This window comes from Cibotium barometz, chromosome 27, assembly GCF_041138505.1.
Source record: "Cibotium barometz isolate CiBa-2024 chromosome 27, ASM4113850v1, whole genome shotgun sequence".
Taxonomy (NCBI): domain Eukaryota; kingdom Viridiplantae; phylum Streptophyta; class Polypodiopsida; order Cyatheales; family Cibotiaceae; genus Cibotium; species Cibotium barometz.
Genome location: NC_141072.1, coordinates 39,327,261 through 39,348,226, shown reverse-complemented (window position 1 = coordinate 39,348,226; position 20,966 = coordinate 39,327,261). Strand labels below are relative to the sequence as shown.

Sequence of the window (20,966 nt, the reverse complement as noted above, 5' to 3'; positions counted from 1 at the left end):
TCCACCGTGGAGACACCGTGCAATATAAGCTCTCCATATCCTGTGTGAATCATCCCTCTCATCCTCCATGGATGCCGTGCTCGCATCTCTACCAAGGCATCCACTAAAGCATCCTCAAGAATGATGGCTTCAAGTTCTCTTTCATTCTTGAGAAGCCCTAAATCCTCCCGAGTGTGGTGACTCATGCATACGTCTCATTATGCACATAAGATAGCATCCTCGAGAATGATGGCTTCAAGTTCTCTTTCATTCTTGAGAAGCCCTAAATCCTCCCGAGTGTGGTGACTCATGCATACATCTCATTATGCACATAAGATAGCTCATTATTATAGTTCTCCTTTATGCATAGCTCATGTATAAAAGAGCTCTTTGTATACTCTATGCATGCCCAACCAAAGGAATAGAACAATACACTCTATGCATAGAGTATAAAGTAGAGATCTCAAGCATAAAGCATCAAGAAAACATGCGTGTATACCTAAACTCTAAACATAGAATTAAAAAACACATACTACCACTTCAATAGGTAGCCAAAGAGAGCATGCCCTAGAGTGTCTTTACCTTAACACAAAACCAAACACATAAGAAAAAACATTAAATCAATAGAGAGAGAGGAATTAGAGCCGAGGAATGCAGAAGAATATAGAAAATATAAATATTTTAATTGAAAAACATACAAGGCAAGAGACACATACCTTGTGATTCAGAGCACTATGTATGTCATGCAACAAGGATTCTGCAATGTGTCCCAGCTCAAGTGAGAGAATCCAAATTTTTTCTAGTTAACGATGTGGCTATTCACATAGCTATTTACGTGGCTATAAACATGTCTATACACCCGATAGAGTCACGTGTATGGTTGCATGTATAGCCATGAAATAGCCACATCACAATTAGTGCCATCGATATCACTACTTGCACCACTCTCTCACTATTTTGTAGTAGCTACCTTTTGCGGTTATGGCTTGCATTCTCTTGTAGTATGACCCTTGAGTTTATTAATCATTTGTAATAGAATTTCTCTCACAAAATCTAGAGTATTATTGTAAGACAAATAAACAAGAGGAAAACTTCTTCTTACTAGTTACAAGTTGCCTTGATTAGTCATAACCTCTATGGGGATGCCCATTATTTTATTTTTGGATATTTTATTTGGATGCGACTTTTATTTATATCATTTTTACTAGGGTTAATGTGTTTAATTATTTGTGTACATTGACTAATATTATTTTGTATGTAGGCAATGAATGAGTGTCGGATATTGTATTCATCATGGTGGGTGGAACGTGTTGGACTTTTATGACACTTGGAGAAGGAACTCTAATTCTCAATCACAAAAAATAGAGCATAATATATACTTGCACAACTTAAAAGCATAAAATGGGATGGAGAATAGAGTAGAGGTCATTGTCGACACAAGAGTGGGTTGAATCTCCTCCCGGGATGAATCTCTCCCGGGTTGAATCTCTCCCGGGATGAGTGTGGCCCTTGTACTACTCACCCATATTTATATGTACTAGAAAAAATCTTGCTTTTTAAAAAGACGACTTTAAAAAACAAAGCACTTAGAGATATTTTGGAAGACATGTGAACACCTTTTATGGTTTCATATTTTGGCATCAATATTTTTATAAGGCTAAGGCCTCATATCTTTGTATGTACCAAATAGTATTTTATACTTTTGGTAGGCCTAAGACTTTATATTTTTCCTTGCTATATTTTTGTAGAGCTTGCACGCTCATAAACTCAAAAGCACTTGTGCTTTGTTTTTTAAACTTATCTTTTTGAAAAGGAAGATTTTTCTAATACATATAAATATGGGTGAGTGGTACAAGAGCCACCCTTATCTTAGGGGAGATTCAACCCACTCTTGTGTTGATAGTGACCTATACTCTATTCTTCATCCCGTTTTGTTTATTTAATTTTTTTTCTTAAGGTTTATGCTTTTAATTTGTGCAAGTATATGTTATGCTCTAATTTTTGTGGTTGAGAATTAGATTTTCTTCTCCAAGTGTCATAAAGGTCCTTGATATTTCACGTCCTTACTTAATTGCATTCCACCATAATGATGCCTAAATATGAAAGTATAAAAGGTGTTTACATGTCTTCCAAAATATATCATAGTAGTTAACACATGTTCCACCCGTGATTAACACATAATCCGCCACTCATTCTCATCGCCTACATCCAAATAATATTAGTCAGTACACACACCTGATTAAACACATTAATCCTGATCATATCATACTAGCACACACACATTAATCCTGGTAAATGATATAAATAAAAGATGCATCCAAATAAAATATTGGGCATCTCCATAGAGGTTATGACTAACAGCCTTGCTGCTTAGCCACCATTATTGTTAGAAAAGCTTCAAATGAACAATTAGGAAAATGCTATGTCCACGAAAAATTCACCTTTGTGTACAAGACTCCAAGGCTCGAAATGTACCCTAATACCAAATGTAAGATCCCTTTACTGTAGAATCCTAATCCTAGAATAAAAGTCCTCATGCAAAAGCATGATGATGAAGAATATGATCCTAGGATAGAACCAAGAACTCTAGCATGTCATAGTTTGTTTGATCACACAACCATTATATATAAATCGATGACCTTTGGCAATCAATGTATATCCTACGCGCCACACACCATACTCACATACCCTTGTGTCTGCTTAGGACCCCTGTGCTACATGTACACTACTAAGTCTTTAGGCCTACTACCATTAGCCATCATCTTTACCAATTCACACTTAATAATATTAGCAAGGATCTGCAATTGTATATCTCAAATAGGTCCCATGCTTTACCTGCATGTCACATGTTTTTCTAGCATATACTTGTAGCTTGGGTCATTACACCGACTACATGGGATTTTGTGAGGACCCAGTGTTGGCTAGGCCTACTTTGTCATGCCCTTGTGCGTATACTAGCAAGCTAAGATAATAACAATTTATGACAAAATGAACTCAGCTATATCAACCATTAATGTAATGCATCGAATTAAACTTAGCAAAGTCATTCTCCACAAGCATGTGCCAAGCATCAAACCACCCATGCATGTAGTTTGTACACACCTCCAAGGGATTATGGAGGCAAAAGGAAGTGGGGAAGGAGGAGGATTTTTTAACAGCCCATGGCATGTACAAAGGATGCGCTAAGGGGTTTGATATTTATCACATGAATTCTCCATACACTCTCATGTTGGGAGGGGGTTGAGATGGTTAGGGAGGGGCATTTCTATGTTACATGTGATGTGATGAGGCATACACACAACATCTCCTCAACTCAAGCATCCATGATGAGGTGTTGTAAGAGAGCTTGATGTCACGCGTCTCGCCAAAGTCATCATCATTGTCATTATCTTCCATAGCTAACTTACACCCATATTTTATCAATTATAATTATGTTGAGTCATCATAACTATATCCACGTAATGGTGTAGCCTCTTTTCCCACCAAAGATTCAAGTGGTTGCACATGCTAGAGAGCTAGAGAGTTGCAAAGAGTGCTACACTAAATTTCATTTATTGCTTTGATATAACAATGTCCATCATCTTGAATAGGTGGAGATTTGAACAAGTTACAAGTTTGGAATACTAGATAGTGTAGGAGTTAAGGAGCTCCGCAAAGGTGGACTCTTTATTAAAAACAACTTACTACTCCCTCTCCACATGGCCAAACTAGAAGAGAAAAGGGGCCAAGAAAAAAGGAGGACTTTAGAATTTTGAAATTGGGAAGAGTATTTTTTCACGCTTGGTATGGCCTGGGAGCATCAAGGCAGGGTTCACCTACGTGTAAAGTGACACTGTCTATAAGTCAAGCTGAGGTGCCCTTGTTCACAATGCGACCGGGGATAAGTATGTTGTATGACTGGAAGAAGTGAATGGTGAGAGCAGTACATGTATCAAAGGCCGAGAGATTTCAAAGTTTCACATCACCTTTCTGAAAAGATGAGCAGGAGAAATTGATTAGAACTTCGGCATTGACGGGAGAAGACTCGTGAAAGGGATGAGTGGTTAACCCTTCACGACCAACCCAGCTAGGACAGACCCTTCACGACCAACCCAGCTAGGACAGACCCTCAGGCAAACCTTTGTGCAAACTCTCACTTATAATTTCCGTGAAACCTTAATCTAATGCGCAGGTAGTTTGGCCATGGAAGATCGCCCACTTTTGAGGCTACTCTTGCTCTTGCAAGTTATAACCATATGCATTCCACCTCTTCAGCCGTATCCGGCATTGGGGCAACAGCAGATGACTGATTCAGTGTATGTGTTGTGCAACACGGCCACGTTCTCTACCAACAGCTCCTTTGCTCACAACCTCTTCTCAGTGCTGGGAAATCTCACCCAGCAGTCCTCTAAATCCTTGTATTCAAAAGCTTCAGTAACTTCTGGTTCTTCCGACGCTTCTTATGTGTATGCCATGTACCAGTGCCGGGGAGACCTCTCCCCGTCCCAATGCTATGTCTGTGTTTCCCCAATTTTGGGGACTAATGCGTGTGGTCCAGCAATGGGCATGCGAACGCAGTTAGAAGGTTGCTACGCGCGCTACGAGAACTACAACTTCATGGAGGATGCCGAGTACACTCTGCTGACATCGAATTGCTCTACCACGCGCAGTACCAACTCGCTCTATCAAGCCAATCTAGCCACCGTGCTCAACGACACCGCAAGGGCTGCTCCTGCTCACGCTGGCTTTGGCTTCAACGAGTCTAGCGTGGGCAAAGGTGGTAGCACAGCCTATGCTCTTGCACAGTGTGTGGGCTATCTCTCCGCGTCCCACTGCCGAACGTGCCTGTCGCAAGTCTCCCAACACACCAGTATCTGCAAGAACTCAGTAGCCGGTCAGGCCTACTTCGTCACCTGCTCCTATCTCTTCGGCAATACACCCCTCCTCCCCACGGCCAGCTCCACCACTCCATCGCGAGCTCCGGCACCGTCACCACACGCCGTCACCTCGCCCTCTCCGCATGAAGCCTCCGGCACACACGGCAGCTTCCCCAATACCCCCTCAGAAGGTACGTAGCACCTCTCGCACCTTCTACATGTAGTTAGCATAGCTCCCCTAATTATCCAAAGTGTTTTAACTCCCTCTTTCTTCCTAATCCTCTTGTTGTAGCACAAAGCAAAAAACGAAGCAAAGTTCCAATCATCGTCGGAATCGTGCTGGGCGTTTTCCTGCTTCTTGTGGTTACAGCTGCCATAGCTCTGTGGTTTGCCAGGCCAAGGCGAACGGCACAACAATCTAAGACAACAGGTTTGGTTTGATGTTCATTCATTAAATATTATGCTTGCGCCCATCAGTCTTTATAATGCGCAATCTTCATACAGAAGTGGGCAACTATGTTCTGCCATTCAAATTTCAACAAGGGGCAACAAAATTCTCCCTTGAGGAGCTACGAGAAGCAACCGATGATTTCCATCCCAGAAACAAGCTCGGGGAAGGTGGCTTTGGTCCCGTGTACAAGGTTTGCTAGCGTTCCGTTTGTTCCAATTTTAATTTTAATGTTTGGTTTGTTAAACATTTTATGTCAATTGAAAGCGGACAGAAGTATTATAAAGAATTCTGAAGCTTCATCCGTAACATCAATAAAGCAAAAGGTCCACGAATTTATGTTCACACTAAGCTAGGCCACTATCCATAAACATTTATTTCAATTGAAAGTGGACATAATTAGATTTTAGTAAATACATAAAGCAATGATATGATTTCACTTTAAAATATTCTATTGTAGTTGTTTAAAGCAATCTCTTTTAAGAATTGTGAGCGGAGAAGTTGTTCCCACAAGAACTGGGGTAGGTAGCAGTCAAAGGACAGTTGGTTGCCTACAAACTTGTCCATGCATGCCCTATGCTTTGCACCTCTAGTTGTAGGCCAAGGAAGCCCAACCTATAGGGATAGTTAGATTTAAGAGATGTTGCATGTTTGCTTGATTATGTTAATAAAGCTTCACAACTTGCATCATCAATAAATCTCATAGGTGGTCCTTGTCTGAGGCTAGCTACTTGCAACCCGTCTAGCATTCAGCTCGGGGGGTTCACCTAAAAATATGTAAGTATAACATGTGAGTTCAAATGAAGGGATTTTTTTAAGTCAAAATTTTAAGGTAAATTTACATAAATACATCTACAAAAAGGGTTTTTTAAATCTATTTTGAAAAAAAAAACTGTAAGTCCATCAAGAAAAAGGGGTCATTTTATTCAAAAAAATTCACAAGTAAGGGCTTTTTTAAATACCCCTTAAACGCACATGATACATAGGGTTTCTTTAGTAGTGCACCCCCTGAGGCATTCGGTCAATTCAATAGCCTGCACACCACTCAATAGCCAATTAACAGCTTGTTGCTTCATTTATATATGTGAAAAAAGTTGGGTGCCAAGGCACCCCCCCTCCACACGGGTTACAGGGAGGTATAGCTTTTAGCTCAATTGAACTAAAAGATAGCCAAGAGACAAAGTTGGTGGCCCATCGATTATTATGCAACACAATCATGAGAATAGTCTACAGATTATGAAGTGATAATGATTCCCACTTTCTATAGACTACACCCACTAGTGCATCACCATGAGCTATGCACCAACAAAGAGTAAAGATTAACATCATCATTATTTGCACGGAGGTAAAGATCTTGTAAAATAAAACACAGAGACTAGCATCGTAGAATGAAATCCTCATGTTCTGTACATAGAAACTAACATCTTGTGAAATAAAACCCACAAACTAGCATCATAGAATGAAAGACTTGTGTTTTATACATAGCTACAAAATGTAAGTAGTTTTATCCAATCAGAGATCTATATATGAAGTACACCATAGAATTTGAGGCTATTCAAGACACATAGACCATGACGTGGTCCTAGGCATTGGCCCATCACTTGTAAGATCCCTCCTTGTCCTTTTTATAAATTAAATTATTAGAAAAAGGTTGTCTGAATGGGTAAATTGTGCATTTCTAAGGAAAGATAAAATTGCACAAACTAGGCATAAGCATATGTGTGCACACTCCTTAATAGATTCAAATATTTTGGAAGGTTTAGAGAAAACTTAAAAAGTTAAAAAAATAGAATTAATGCCCAGCTTAAGTTGATTTGTTTGTCTAAGGTACATTGCTTAGAAATATAAAAAATGACCAGCATTGATGCTGCCCATGTACACATGTGCATGTGTGAAAGCACCTTGACCTTAAAATAATTTGAGAAAAAGAATTCCATAATGAAACTCAAAATATAGGATATACTCTAGGGTCATGTGCTTGGCCAAAGAATATTACTAGCACCTCAAGGAAATAAATTAAACTTAGCTAGACTAAGGCGTGCCCATGGAATAGTTAATTAAAGGAAGTAAGGTTTAATGGCTGGGGTAAAACCATGGGTTTGTAGAAAACCAAAGTGGGGAATGGTAAATGGTGACATGGTTTTTGGGTAGGTGGTAATTATAGATGGTTTTGGGGCTAGTGGTATTTTGTATGGTGGTGTCCATCTCCCTTTCTTGAGTTGCATTAATTGCATGGTGGGGTTATGCATTAGTAAGCTTTAGTCTAGCCACCATTAGCTCCTATTTAGATGGAGTTAGCTCATACACATAGAGTGCATGGTAGGCTAGGACTCAAATAGGCATACATGGTAGATTCCATGCATGGGAGGAGTGTTAGGCTATAAAAGGGCCCCCCATCTCTTCAGATTCTCCACGCCTACTTTATGGCACCTAGTTGCTAGTATTTTATCATATTGATGCCTTTCTTCCACATCTTACTTGCCATAGTACTACCCTAGATAGGTCAAACTAGTCACATCACATTTAAGTTTGTGTGGGGCACTGAAATCTAGGCAGAAGGAAGCATGGATAATTTGTGACCTTGGGAGGTCATCTACACCTATTGCAGTACATATACACATCTATTTGCAAGTCCTTATATATAAGTAAGTGACCAAACATCTCCTTTTTCAAAATTTTAAAGTACAATGTACTTATGGCCTTTGTTTCTCCTCTTGTATTTAAATTTTATCATTTCTTAGTTTTCATAGGCTCTGTAAAAATTACAGAAAGAAGAAAAGTATTAGTTAAATCTAAATGACCTTACCCATGATTTTAGGTATTTTAGGTGAGCTAGATATCACCAACTTTGGGGATTGAAATATATAGATGCCATAGTATATTAAATGACCTTCTTATAGGAGTCTGAAAATTTATTCAAGTTACTATATAATATAACAACAAATTAAATTAACATATAGACCTAGAAGGCATAGTTTTATCCAAACCTTTTTATTCAAGTTACCATATAATATAACAACAAAATTAAATTAACATATAGACCTGGAAGGCATAGTTGCACCCAAACCTATTTCCTTCCTTTTTGTTAGATTTTTAAGAGATGATCCCACATTAGACTACCCAAAATCCTAAACAAAAATTATGTTTTTTTCAAAAAAAAAAGATCACTACTAGGGTTAGAGTACATTAAATGTGTGAAAGTAATTGTGCACCAATCTATATGCAATCATGTGCATATGAATGTGCACTGGTCAAAGTTTCATGGGAAAATCTTGTTATTTTCGAAAGGAATCATGAATTAATTTTAAAGTTTTGTGATGTATTTCCATAAAATGCATAGGAAACTATGATGAAGAAATTCTAGACTTTCGAACCGGGTTTCTTCTTTTAGAGAGAGAAAATCTAATTTTTATTACCTAACATTTTTGGGATAAAGCCTAATAGGAGAAAGTTAGGTGTTGTTAATAATTCCTATTGATATAAATATATTTTAGGAAAAATCAAGAAAAAAGGAAAGCATCATTTAAAAACCTAGTTAGAATTCTAGAGAGAGAAGGTGATACTTTTCTAAATCACCACATAATAATAGGTAAAAGTGAAAGAAGCGGGTGGATAGGAAGTCCTTGACATTGGATTACCCCTTTTTATGACTTAGGAGAGAAATTATGTCCTTACATGAATAAGTTATAGGGAAATAGCTAGATATATATATATATATATATATATATATATATAGAGAGAGAAAGAGAGAGAGAGAGAGAGAGAGAGAGAGATCTTCTTTTTAGAGAAATAAAGACATTTAACGAGAGAAAAATATTATGAAGATAAAGAATAAGAGAAGGTTCATAATAAAAAATCTAGATAAATTAACTCTTAGAGTTAGAAGGATTAAATTGGAACACTTAAATTATAGGGGATTTTAAAAAAAAGGTTCTCCTAAATTATAACCCAAAGTGAAGTTATAGGGGATTTTAAAAAAAAAGGTTCTCCTAGGTAAACATTCAGTTTTTTTCAAATCTTATATGGGAAATAAGAAGTTTTATCATTCACAATCTTGAGCGAAGACCATAGGACAAAGCTAAGAATTATGAACATTTTAATAAGACATAGGGTTTAGTTCCAGAACCAAGAGTAAAGGATTTATAACACTCGAGAATGCATTAGGAAGACTTATAGAAAGAAATTAAACGTTGAAAAAAGCTCTAGATAGAAATTAACCCTTAGAGACCTAGTACCTATAGCTTAAGGAAAGAATGGACCGAGATTCCAATCTAAAGGACCAGAGACTCAAGCAAGGATTTGTCAAATTGGAAAAATGTATTCAGAGATTCAATGAAGGACTGAGATTGTCTCATCAAAGTTTGCGTAGGTTGAGCACCAACATTGTTGGTTCACTCAAAACACCATCACTGCCTAGTCAGGATTCGATGATCCGGGATAACATTTCTCTGGATACGATCTATTCGAGGATAAGGACCATAGCCTAGCTTAGACTATATGTGCCTATGCCTAGGAATTTTAGGACATTTAGGCAAGCTCTTTGTGTTTTTAGTTACTTCATTTCTTTACCTCAGACTTTTCCATTCCTTGAGTCATGGACTATGTTTATTGTGGCTTGACCAAGAGAGAGTATTGTAGGGCTATTTAGATGATGATTGAGGAGAGAGCACACATAATAGGTAAAATGATTATGCTAAATGAGTATTCATCTCTTAGTACCTAAACAAACTTGATATGATAAAAGTATATGATGTTCTCAGTTTTCCTTGTCTATTATTTTTTGTGTAAATTTCAAATGTGTGGATCTCAGAAGTGTAGTAATGGCTCAGAGTTTGACATCAGTGCAAGAGCAAAGGCAATAGCCTAACCAAGAGAGTGTGTAATTAGATCGATGCTATGGATGATTATTTTTACATAGCTAGTTATAATGAGCATAGTAAGATGGCTTTAGCTCGTTTAGAGCTTGCTGGCATGGCACGATCTGGATGGAAGGACTATGTTAAATCTAACCATCTAAATCAAGACCAATTAACATTGGATGACTTGAAGACATACTTATTTCATAGATATTTTCCACTAGGGTACAAAGAGGATAGGATGAATGAATTCCTAGAACTCTTACAGGAAGGGAAGTCTATTGAAGCATATCATCAGGCTTATATTAACCTTGTGTGCTTCGCCCCTCCTAGGGATGATACTATCCCCTTTAATAGATTTGTTATTAGGAAGTTTGATCCACCAATGGACATGTTAGAGTGAGCCAGATTCTATAAGCTTAGGTAGTTTGTATGGTGAAAATTTTTACCAAGGATTTTTTAAAAGAAAGTAATCAGTCAAGGAGATTACTTCCTATAGCTCCAAATAGACCCTTACTCCAGTCAAGAAATTAGAACTCGTCTAAATCCAAGAAGAATTTTTTCATCTTGGTCAGTTTGTTCAAAATCTATTACTATTTGACATAGAAGATGAATAAAGAGGAAGAATTCATGCTCACATAGAACATCAAGGTCAACACTAATAAATTTATGATATTTAGGCACCTGCAAGTCATCAAGGTAAGCAATTTGAGCTTTTGATTGATTCTGAATGTTTGTTAGAAAGCAACAAGAGGAAGGAATACATTTGATTTTTTTCATTATATACAAATTGAATTTATAGGATAAAAACAACATATAGATGTGGCATCCAAAGAGCATGGTTTTGATAAGTTTGGTCTTCATGTTAATTCTTAAGAGATGGGTTGTTATGACTCTCAACAATATAAGCCATGGGAAGCCATGCAAAGCCATGTTATGACTCAACAATATAAGCCATGTGAAACTAGCAAAGCTAGGCTTCACATCCATTTGTTGTGAGATAGAAGCTAGGTGGATTAGTTTAAAACAATGGCATGTGCAATTTCCCACTAGGAGAATAGATAAGAAGTGAGCTAGTAGGGTTGTATAAGAGTAACTATGTATGGGTTTATGGGTGCCTATGGACAACCAACCCCTTGGGATTTGTATAGGGATATAGGGGAGCCAATTTCAAAGAAATCCATTTGACAACAAGCACTTCAAATGTAGCAAGCATCATATATGGAGCAAACATCAACCAAGGTATATCTGGTTACTTATTGAGGACTCATTATTATTGGTCATTATAAGGATATCAACAAAACACTACTTTGTGTTTCTTTAAGCACCAAAGTTGGTTTTTAACTTTCAAGGAAACGAGGGTGGGAAGTAACCTAGTTCTAAAGATGGGCATGAGTTCCATTTAACTTAAAACACCTCTCTTGAGACACACCCTTCCTCCCTCCCTCTCAACACACCTCTCTCAAGCCACACCCTCCCTCCCTCTCAACACACCTCTCTCGAGCCACACCCTCCCTCTCCTCTCACACACCATAAGGTGTGATTAAAAGAAAATTAACCACTTCCAATAGAAGGAAACTTTCAAAATGACTTGCAAGGAGGGAGGGAGGGAAGGGAAGGAGGGAAAAGGTTTACAAAACATTGTTGTAAAGGGTTTTCTTGGTTTGAGAGGAGGATAAGGGGAGGGTGTTATGCATAATAGGGCAGTGGGGGGTTGGGGGGTGTTAGGTTATGAGTGTGATGAATCTCTTGTTGGGGGAGCATAGGAATGTTTAAAAAATGTTATTGTGAAGCGATTTCTTGGTTTAAGAGGAGGGGAGGGGGAGCGTGTTGTGCAGGGAAAGGCAACCAGGGGGTGGGAGGGCTAGGTTGTGAGTGTGATGATGATCATAGGTTGGGGGAGCGTAGGAGTGCAAGCAAGGGGCTGTGATCATGAGAGCATAACAACACACCCATGCAAGGAGTAAGAAGTGGACAATAAGAATGGCTAAGTGTGTAGAGCCTTTTATAATAGGGAAAATAAGAGTCTAAGGGGCATATTGTTTCTTAGGTTGGGGGAGCGTAGGAGTGCAAGCAAGGGGCTGTGATCATGAGAGCATAACAACACACCCATGCAAGGAGTAAGAAGTGGACAATAAGAATGGCTAAGTGTGTAGAGCCTTTTATAATAGGGAAAATAAGAGTCTAAGGGGCATATTGTTTCTTAAGGGAGAGAGGGACTTTTTAGAAAAGAGGAAGATATAGAAAGCAAGACAATCTACATAGGGAATAGGAGAGAGAGAGAGAGAGAGAGAGAGAGAGAGATGTCTCTAGAGACTTAAAGGGATTCAAGAAGAGATAGTAAAGAATGTAATTGTTCTTGATAATGAGCAAGAGTTCTTTGAAATTCTTCTTCCTTCTCCGCCACAATGCATATGGGTGTGTGCCTTATTTGAGAGAGAGAGAGAGAGAGAGAGAGAGAGAGAGAGAGAGAGAGAGAGAGAGAGAGACTCTTCATCAATGGATATATTACTTGTGTATATTGAAATTGCAATGGGTGTGTGTGGGGTTTAATCCATTGAAATTGACTTAATTAAAGGAGGTAGCTTGAGCAACATGGACTATAACATGCAAGAAGGGAAGAGAGTAGTAGAGGTGAAGATAATGGGTGTGTGTGGGGTCTAATCCATTAAAATTGACTTGATTAAAGGAGGTAGCTTGAGCAACATGGACTATAACATGCAAGAAGGGAAGAGCGTAGTAGAGGTGAAGATAATGATGTCATTATCACAAATATCAAGAAGAGCATAGTAGAGGTGAAGATAATGGGTGTGTGTGGGGTCTAATCCATTAAAATTGACTTGATTAAAGGAGGTAGCTTGAGCAACATGGACTATAACATGCAAGAAGGGAAGAGCGTAGTAGAGGTGAAGACAATGATGTCATTACCATAATTGTAATGGCACTTAGTTTTTTTACATGATTGGTTTTCATGTTGTGATTCTTATAGATGAAAAATTTGTGTTCTTCTGTATTGAAGTATTAGGCGAGGTGAGTTGCCTAGCCTATGTCATTAAATGAAATCATGACCTCCACACATTGAGGATATGGTTACTTACACTAGCACAAAGATAACACTAGCACCAAGATAACAAAAGGTGGTCATATGTTTTCTATTGATTTTTACAACCTTAGTTTAAAATCGACATGAGAAACTATTCTTTTACTTTAGGTACAACCACTCAATTCATTGTTGGCAAAGTTTCATGTCATGTGTATTTTGTTTTTGAATAAATCTTGCTTGATTTCTGATTGATGCATTTGTGTTACACACTCTATACAGCCACAACTCAAACTCACTATTATTCTCAAAAAAATTATAAGGTGATTTTTGAAAAATAAATTACTCTTAGTTGATTAAATTAAAGTGTATTACTTAGTTGATTAAATTAAACTTTATTATATTTACATTACCACTTGATGACACTAACTATAATTTTATAAGCTTACTTCTTTTAGGGGACATTGAAGATTGGAAGGGAAGTGGCAATCAAAATGCTTTCTTCTGAAAGTCATCAAGGGAAGGCAGAATTTATGAATGAGGTGAACTTGATAACTAACGTGCAACATCGAAACTTGATTCAATTGCTAGGATGTTGTGTGGAAGAATCAACCCGACTTCTAGTGTATGAGTATCTTCCAATGCGAAGCTTGGACTTGCTCCTATTTGGTAACTATTTCATTTATTGATGAAATTTCTTAGCTTCAATACACATAAGTCTATCAATAAAAACCTATTATAAAATGAAAACCCATCTATTTTCTTAAATATAACTAGTGGGCTGAGTCGTGCTTTGCACGTCTCTTCAAACCTCCAAATTCAAATTCTACCCCAACGTCTTCGAACCTCTTCCTCCTCTTCTTGAACCTCCAAATTCTTGCCACGTGGTAGCTTGTGAAACTCTTCCTTTATATAATATATAGAGATGGTGTGAATGCAGATAGTGGGCAAAATGATCATCGAATCACCTTGGATTGGCGTACTCGAGTCGACATAATAGTTGGCATAGCAAGGGGATTATGCTATCTTCATGAAGACTCCCATGTGCGGATTGTGCATAGAGATATCAAAACAAGCAATATTCTTTTGAACAATGACTTGAGCCCAAAGATTGCAGATTTTGGTCTAGCAAGGTTTTTTGCTGATAATGTCACCCATCTCACCACAAGAGTGGCAGGAACCTTGTAAGCCCTGCTTTCAAACCTGAAAAAAAATGAATATAGCAAGTATTAATGTCTAATTATCTAGAATTTTCCTTGATTTGTAGGGGGTACCTTGCGCCAGAGTATGCCATCAATGGCCGGCTAACAGAGAAGGCAGACGTCTACAGCTTTGGATTGGTAGTTCTTGAGATAGTGAGTGGGAGGAAGGTCATCGAGCAGAGGCTGGAACCAGAGAAGCAACATCTTTTGGAATGGGTGAGGATAAGTTTGGTTGATTGTTTCCCATGAATTTGTGTACTTGATCCTTTGTTTTTCCTGAGTGTTGAAAATGTTTTGGTAGACATGGGCACTGTACGAAAGGCAGCAGCAAGTGCAGATTGTGGATGGGAAATTGGGCATGGTGACTGTAGAGGAGGTGATCCGGCTGGTGCATGTGGCGCTGCTGTGCACTCAAGCCAGTGCACAAGCAAGGCCTGCTATGTCCCAAGTGTATGCAATGCTGTGTGGCCAATCGGATATCTTAGAGTTGCCCACAAAGCCAATCATCGTGGGCACCGACTATTCTGTCCAACACTCCCTCACATCAAGCTCCACCTCCCTCACATCAAGCTCCACCTCTTCGACTGCATGGCACTCTCACCCTTCCCAAATCGCCAACTCCAACAATGGGGAGCCCATCTCAGAAGTACGCCCCCGTTAGAGAGCTTACCTTACCTTATGGACGCCCTATGTATGATATTATGTGCCCACCACTTCACACTTCTCACCACCTTTTACATGTCCACATATATTGCTCTCTTTACCTATGATATTATGTGCTCACTTGTGCTTGTTTTAGCCTTAAGTATGTATGTTGCCTATATGGATCCATCCTTAGCTTGCCAACCAGGTTGGAATGAATCATGCTCAATGATGTCCTTGGTGTCCCCACTCAAACTCCTACACCATCCGTCTTATCTTTAAGTTATACTATTCTAAAAATTAAGCTTCTACTACAAATGGAATATCCTGCAGGCCTGATGTCCCAATGAGTGTAAAGGATGAGATGGTGCAGGAGTACACTCCTAAAAGCTCTACTCCAGAAGCATAACTAAAGGATGGCCTCGACCTAGGTGATCATCTTAAGTGGGAGGATGAAACGTGGGATGATGTCTGCGGATTGTTGAGCTCCACATAGTTGGCTGGCTTTGTCTCTTTAGACGATGTAACAGATATACTGATCAGATTATGCTGTAATCGTTACAGGTGTATGTGCTGATGGATGTAAGTATATGCACACACACATATTTATTCCCAAAAACAAAAAACTTAAGAAACCACCAATAAAGGCCTTGTCAGATGTACGATATAAATTGTTGTTAAAATTTGTTTATATATATTATGCAAAAATAGAAGAAACCACCAATAGAACATGCCTCAGTAGATTGATTAACATACACTTGAGGAGGTTAGCGATAATATGCTAATAGGGTTGGTTAATTCATATAAATGAAGGTGGTTATGTCCATCTTCTCTTTACATGTATAATATTAAAAGAGAAGAAACCACCAATAGAAATAAAAAATGGAGGCCTAAATTGATTTTTTAAGAGAGACTTGGGGATGATAGAGATAATATGCTAATATGGTGGTTAATTCATATAAGCGAAGGTGGTAACATCCATATATGGAAGATTGCATGGTACAAACAGTTGTATAGTGGATTAAACATGCATTATCTAAAGGTGTATGTATGCATTCTCGCATTCACCCTCTCTTAAAAAGAGAGTGGATATTTTTATTGTACGTATGATATGATGCCATTATTATAGGTTGTAACCGGCTTCATCTTTGACATCTTCATTTTCACACAACCTTGAATGTGAGATTCATAATTTTAGATTTGATTGATGTCAAGTGCAACCATTTACATCATGAGAACCATGTTTAATTTGACTTGGACTCCATTATAGACTACATCTTCCCCAAACTTGCTTTAGATTTGATTTTGGTGCTTGTAGGTATATGTTGGCCTTTGTGGGGGGAGCTATTGTCTTCTTCATTTTTAATTTAATAATTGTGACCATTTTTAGCCTCTAATTAAATACATGGCAATGTAGCTTAAGCAATGTAATATGTACTATATGTATACCTTGTGGCATGTAGTATATAGTATGTACTATAGACCCATGCAATATATAGTACGTATAGTCTCATGTGATATGTATCTAGATTCATGTAATCTGTAATATATATAGTTTTAATGACTCGAGTCTTGGCTCATCATTCATGGCACATGCCATCATCCAAATTTTAAAAACTTAAAAGTTTAAACTTAAATAATACATATATTTTACAATAATTCATGGCACATGCCATCGTTCAAATTTTGAAATTTTTAAAATTAAAACTTAAATAATACATATACTTTATGACAATTCATAACACATATGATGATGCCAAGTTCCAAGTTTAAACATAAACATGATAACATCCAGTTCTAGTTCTGACTCATGAGCTATTGTGACCATTTAAAACTAGGTGATGAGTCACTTGAAATGGAACCCTATGTAGCTCCTCCAATTATATTTGGAACCCTATGCAGCTCCTCCAAGTATATTTGGAAATGGCTTCTCACACTTGAAATGAAACCCAATGTAGCTCCTGCAATTATGTTTGGAAATGTGGTAGCCCATGCCCAAGCATACATGCAATACATGCATTTCAACTTTGTAGTATCTAGTGTAGTGACTCTGAGTTGTTCTTCTCCTTCATTGTGGCCACTCTGGCATGCACCCTAGGACCCTTGGGCCTTAGGAGTCATTCCTACATCTTAGCTCCAAGCCTCCAAGTTCTAATTGAGTCCAAGACTCCAATGCCTTCAAGGCTCCAAGGTCAACGCTCCAACACCTTCAAGACTGTTTCTTTCACCTTCAAGCTTGATCTCTAGAGTCCAACCATCAATGTCTTTAAGCTTTCACCCTACACATAATTGCCTCCTGGTCCTCGGCCTATCACTTTTCTTCGTGTATCCATAAACTGCCTACATCATCCATAGTGGGCATTGGGAAATTATACCTCGTGCTCTTCCTTTCTCTTTGCCCTTAGGCCCCATTTGTGGTCCACTGGCTCCTCTCTTCTATCTTGTTTTCTACATTTCCTCCCTAGTTTACTCCCCAAATCCCTCACCCGAGATAGTCCAGATCTTCCACCTCTTGGCCCATCCCCCCAAAGCCTCTTATTCCATTCCATTGTGGACGAAGGTGAGAAGTGTTGAGATATCAAGCTCAATTAGTACTACAGCATTGATGACCTTCCTGGGTAATAGCTTCCACACTTATGCAACTAGCATGGTTGTCAGATTATGGCCACCAATTGATGGATGACATGCTGCATGATAACTACTTTGGAGTATGAGAGTTATGGCATAGTTATAATGCCACCCTATGTAGTTAGCCTCACACTATGGATCGACCATTATATGTTATAGTAGGAGAGTACTTTCCCTCATAGTATGTACTCTTATCTCTTTATGTTAATGGTTGTAGAGAAGAGAATTCAACCATCCATCTCTCTCTCTTGTGTCTTGGTCTCTCTTGTGTGTGTGTGTGTGTGTGTGTGTGTTTGCTTCTTTCAAGGAATTCAAGCTCTCCCTCCCCCCCACATTATCTTTATGGTATGAGAGCTTTGCACATTTTGGCACAATTCACATGCATTTAAGGCCACATTTTGGCTCTACAAGGTTTCTCGAGCAAAGTTTCCATTTTGACTATATATGCTCAATTTCTAGGTCGTTGTAAAGTTACAACAAAAATTTGGTTATAGAAAAGTTTTTGTAGAAAATTTAAGTTTTGCAAGTGTTGGCGGGTGTATCTGTATGTGATTGGTTGACATACGGTGGCATTATATAACAGGTTTCTGCAAAGAACTATGCAAAGTGTCGATTTTGACTTTGTATGCCCAATTTCTAGTTCGGTGCAAACAACAAAAATTTGGTTATAAGACAATTTGTGTAGACAATTTAAGTTTTACAAGTGTTGGCGGATTTATGTTTATGTGACTGGTTCACATACAGTGGCATTATATTAATGCAAGTGTAGAAGATTTTTGGAAAGCACCATTTGGTAAGTTGTTGTAGGTAATCATGACTTATCGTTTATTCCAAATTCTGAGTAAAATGCTAGACAAGAATAACTTTCAAGGATGGAAGTTTAGAAGGACTAATTTCCTTATGGGAAAAGGTCAGTGGGAATTTTATCACGCTTGATGAAAAGGAGCCAGAGATTGGTGAAGAAATTCCCACCCTCCCATAACCAGTGCAAGCCTATAAAGCATGGCATGAAAGAGCCAGAAAGATGTATTGGTTGTTGTCAGTGTGGCATACTTTCATATACAAATACCTAACGAGGCTTGGGACACCTTGGTGAAGATGTACAACAACACAAAGACCCAAGCTCATAAGATGCAGCTAAAGCAAGTGCTGCATAATCTGACCAAACAGAAGTTAAGTATAAATGATAACTCAGTGAAGGTTAAAGGGCTTGCATATGCCCTTATTTCTATTAATAGATGACGATGATATAGTGTCAATTCCCTTCAATGGCCTTAGCAAGGAATATGACCAATTTCAGACCTCCATTGGACTTCGAGAGAACTTTGTTGATTTTCAAGAATTTATTGCTCTTTTCATTCATGAGGAGATAAATATTGGAGAATTTTCATTCTCTGGAAATTCAGATAAGTAGGACTTCTACTCAGATACAAGTAGAGTCATAGGCAAATAATCATCTAGAAATTCAGATAAGTAGGACTTCTACTTAGATACAAAGAGAGTCATAGGTAAATAATCATCTAGAGGTAGAGGTTGAGGCAATTTTGGAAATAGAAACTCATGGGTAGCAATAACAACATGAATTGAATATATAGACATGTGGAAAGGACACTCTAGAGGTGGAGAGAGCCAGAGGAACTGAGGTAGTTGGCAAAGAAATCAAAGTACAAATAGCATAAAGTGCTATTACTATGGAAAACTAGGACACATGGCAAAGGACTGCTATAAAAAGAAGAATGATGCCAAAAGTAAAAAGTTACAGCAAGGCAAATATATATCACTCATCAAGTAAACAAGCTAGAGACAAAAGTAAGCACTTGTTTTATGATGGAGCCCATGCAGCTCCACAATAGGAAATGTATCAAGATCATGAGATGATGTGGATTTTGGTGCCTCTAACCACATAACTAGTCATGATTGGTGAGTGATTTAGAGATATGTAGAAAATATAAAAACCAAGATATGTAGAAATAGGTGATAGTAAATTGCATCCCATTGTGCATGTTAGTAAAGTACCAGTGTCTAAATAGGATGGAAAAATGAAGCACTTAACAGATATACTTTATATTTTAAATATTGCAAAGAACCTAGTTTGTGTTGAGCAAGGTGTGCAAGTGTTTATTCCTCAAGGATGTTTTGTAGAAGCCTTCAAAAGTTAGTGTTGCTTAGTTGTAAAGGGTAATAGAAATGGAAGGTTGCTACTTTGGATGTGAACATGCCTGAGGTAAAGGTAATCATGTTTGCGCATGATGAGACAACTATTATTTACAGATATTGACATATGGGCACAAGCACATTGGTCATATGAATATATAGTGGGGCTAAAGTCTATGTATGTCCAAAATATTATTACAGGTTTGCCAAAGTTTAAGATTAATGGTGGTGTGCATAAAATATTATTACAGGTTTGCCAAAGTTTAAGATTAATGGTGGTGTGCATAAAATATGTGAAGCATGTCAATGCAAGTCTATTAGATGTTATACATTTAGATGTATGGGGACCAACGAAGACTGCAACAATTATAGGTTGCAGGTATTATGTTACATTTATTGATAATTATACTAGGAAAGTGTGGGTTTGATTCATAAAGGAGAAAAGTGAGGTGTTTCCTAATTTTCAAAAATGTAAGACATTCGTTTACAAAGGAAAAAGGCATGCAAATAACATGCTTAGTTTACTCATTTTCAAAGATGTAAGACCTTGGTCAAGAATGAAAAAGGCATACAAATAAAATTCTTAAGATTAGATGTGGAGGGGAGTTATATAAAAATCAAATGAGCCTCCTTAGAGTAGGATGGACTCTGACTTAAGATACACTCCTTCAAAATACCACAAAAAGTATAATAAAATTTAAGAAAACTCTTACCATAAATATTTAAGGTTATTGAGAACATAAACTTTAATACATTCATTAAGATACTTTCTTCTATTCGAATCAAAGAATCCCCCTTAGAGTAGGATGCACTCTATCTTATGATCCACTCCAAAAAAATACGACAAACAGACACTAAAGTTTAAGAGAACTCTTGCCAGAAGGATTTAAGATTGTCTCGTGAACATAAAATTTAATGAATTATTAAGAGAGAAAATAAATACATTGGAAATTTTCTTAAGATACCAGGAGTAATGTAACATAATGATTTCCCCCATTTGGAAAAACACCTTACAAACATTGTTAATATTTATTTGGACCATATATAGTGGAATTCAAATGCAACACCACAATCAACATTGATTTCTTAGACATGTCTTGTATTGTACAACTCTTATTATCGCCTGTACACTCATTCCTCCACAACTTCAATAGCATTTTC

General features: G+C 37.8%; 1 protein-coding gene across 1 annotated transcript; it reads left to right on the top strand.

Annotated features, from left to right (window-relative positions):
- The first annotated feature begins 3,935 nt into the window (after nt 1-3,935).
- On the top strand, nt 3,936-15,731 carry LOC147623375 (cysteine-rich receptor-like protein kinase 42). Its single transcript, XM_086821527.1, has 7 exons — nt 3,936-5,026; nt 5,128-5,265; nt 5,340-5,476; nt 13,638-13,848; nt 14,120-14,363; nt 14,447-14,597; nt 14,683-15,731. The coding sequence occupies exons 1-7, from the start codon at nt 4,162-4,164 to the stop codon at nt 15,040-15,042; spliced, it is 2,106 nt and encodes a 701-aa protein (XP_086677653.1). The 5' UTR covers nt 3,936-4,161; the 3' UTR covers nt 15,043-15,731.
- The last annotated feature ends 5,235 nt before the right edge of the window (nt 15,732-20,966 follow it).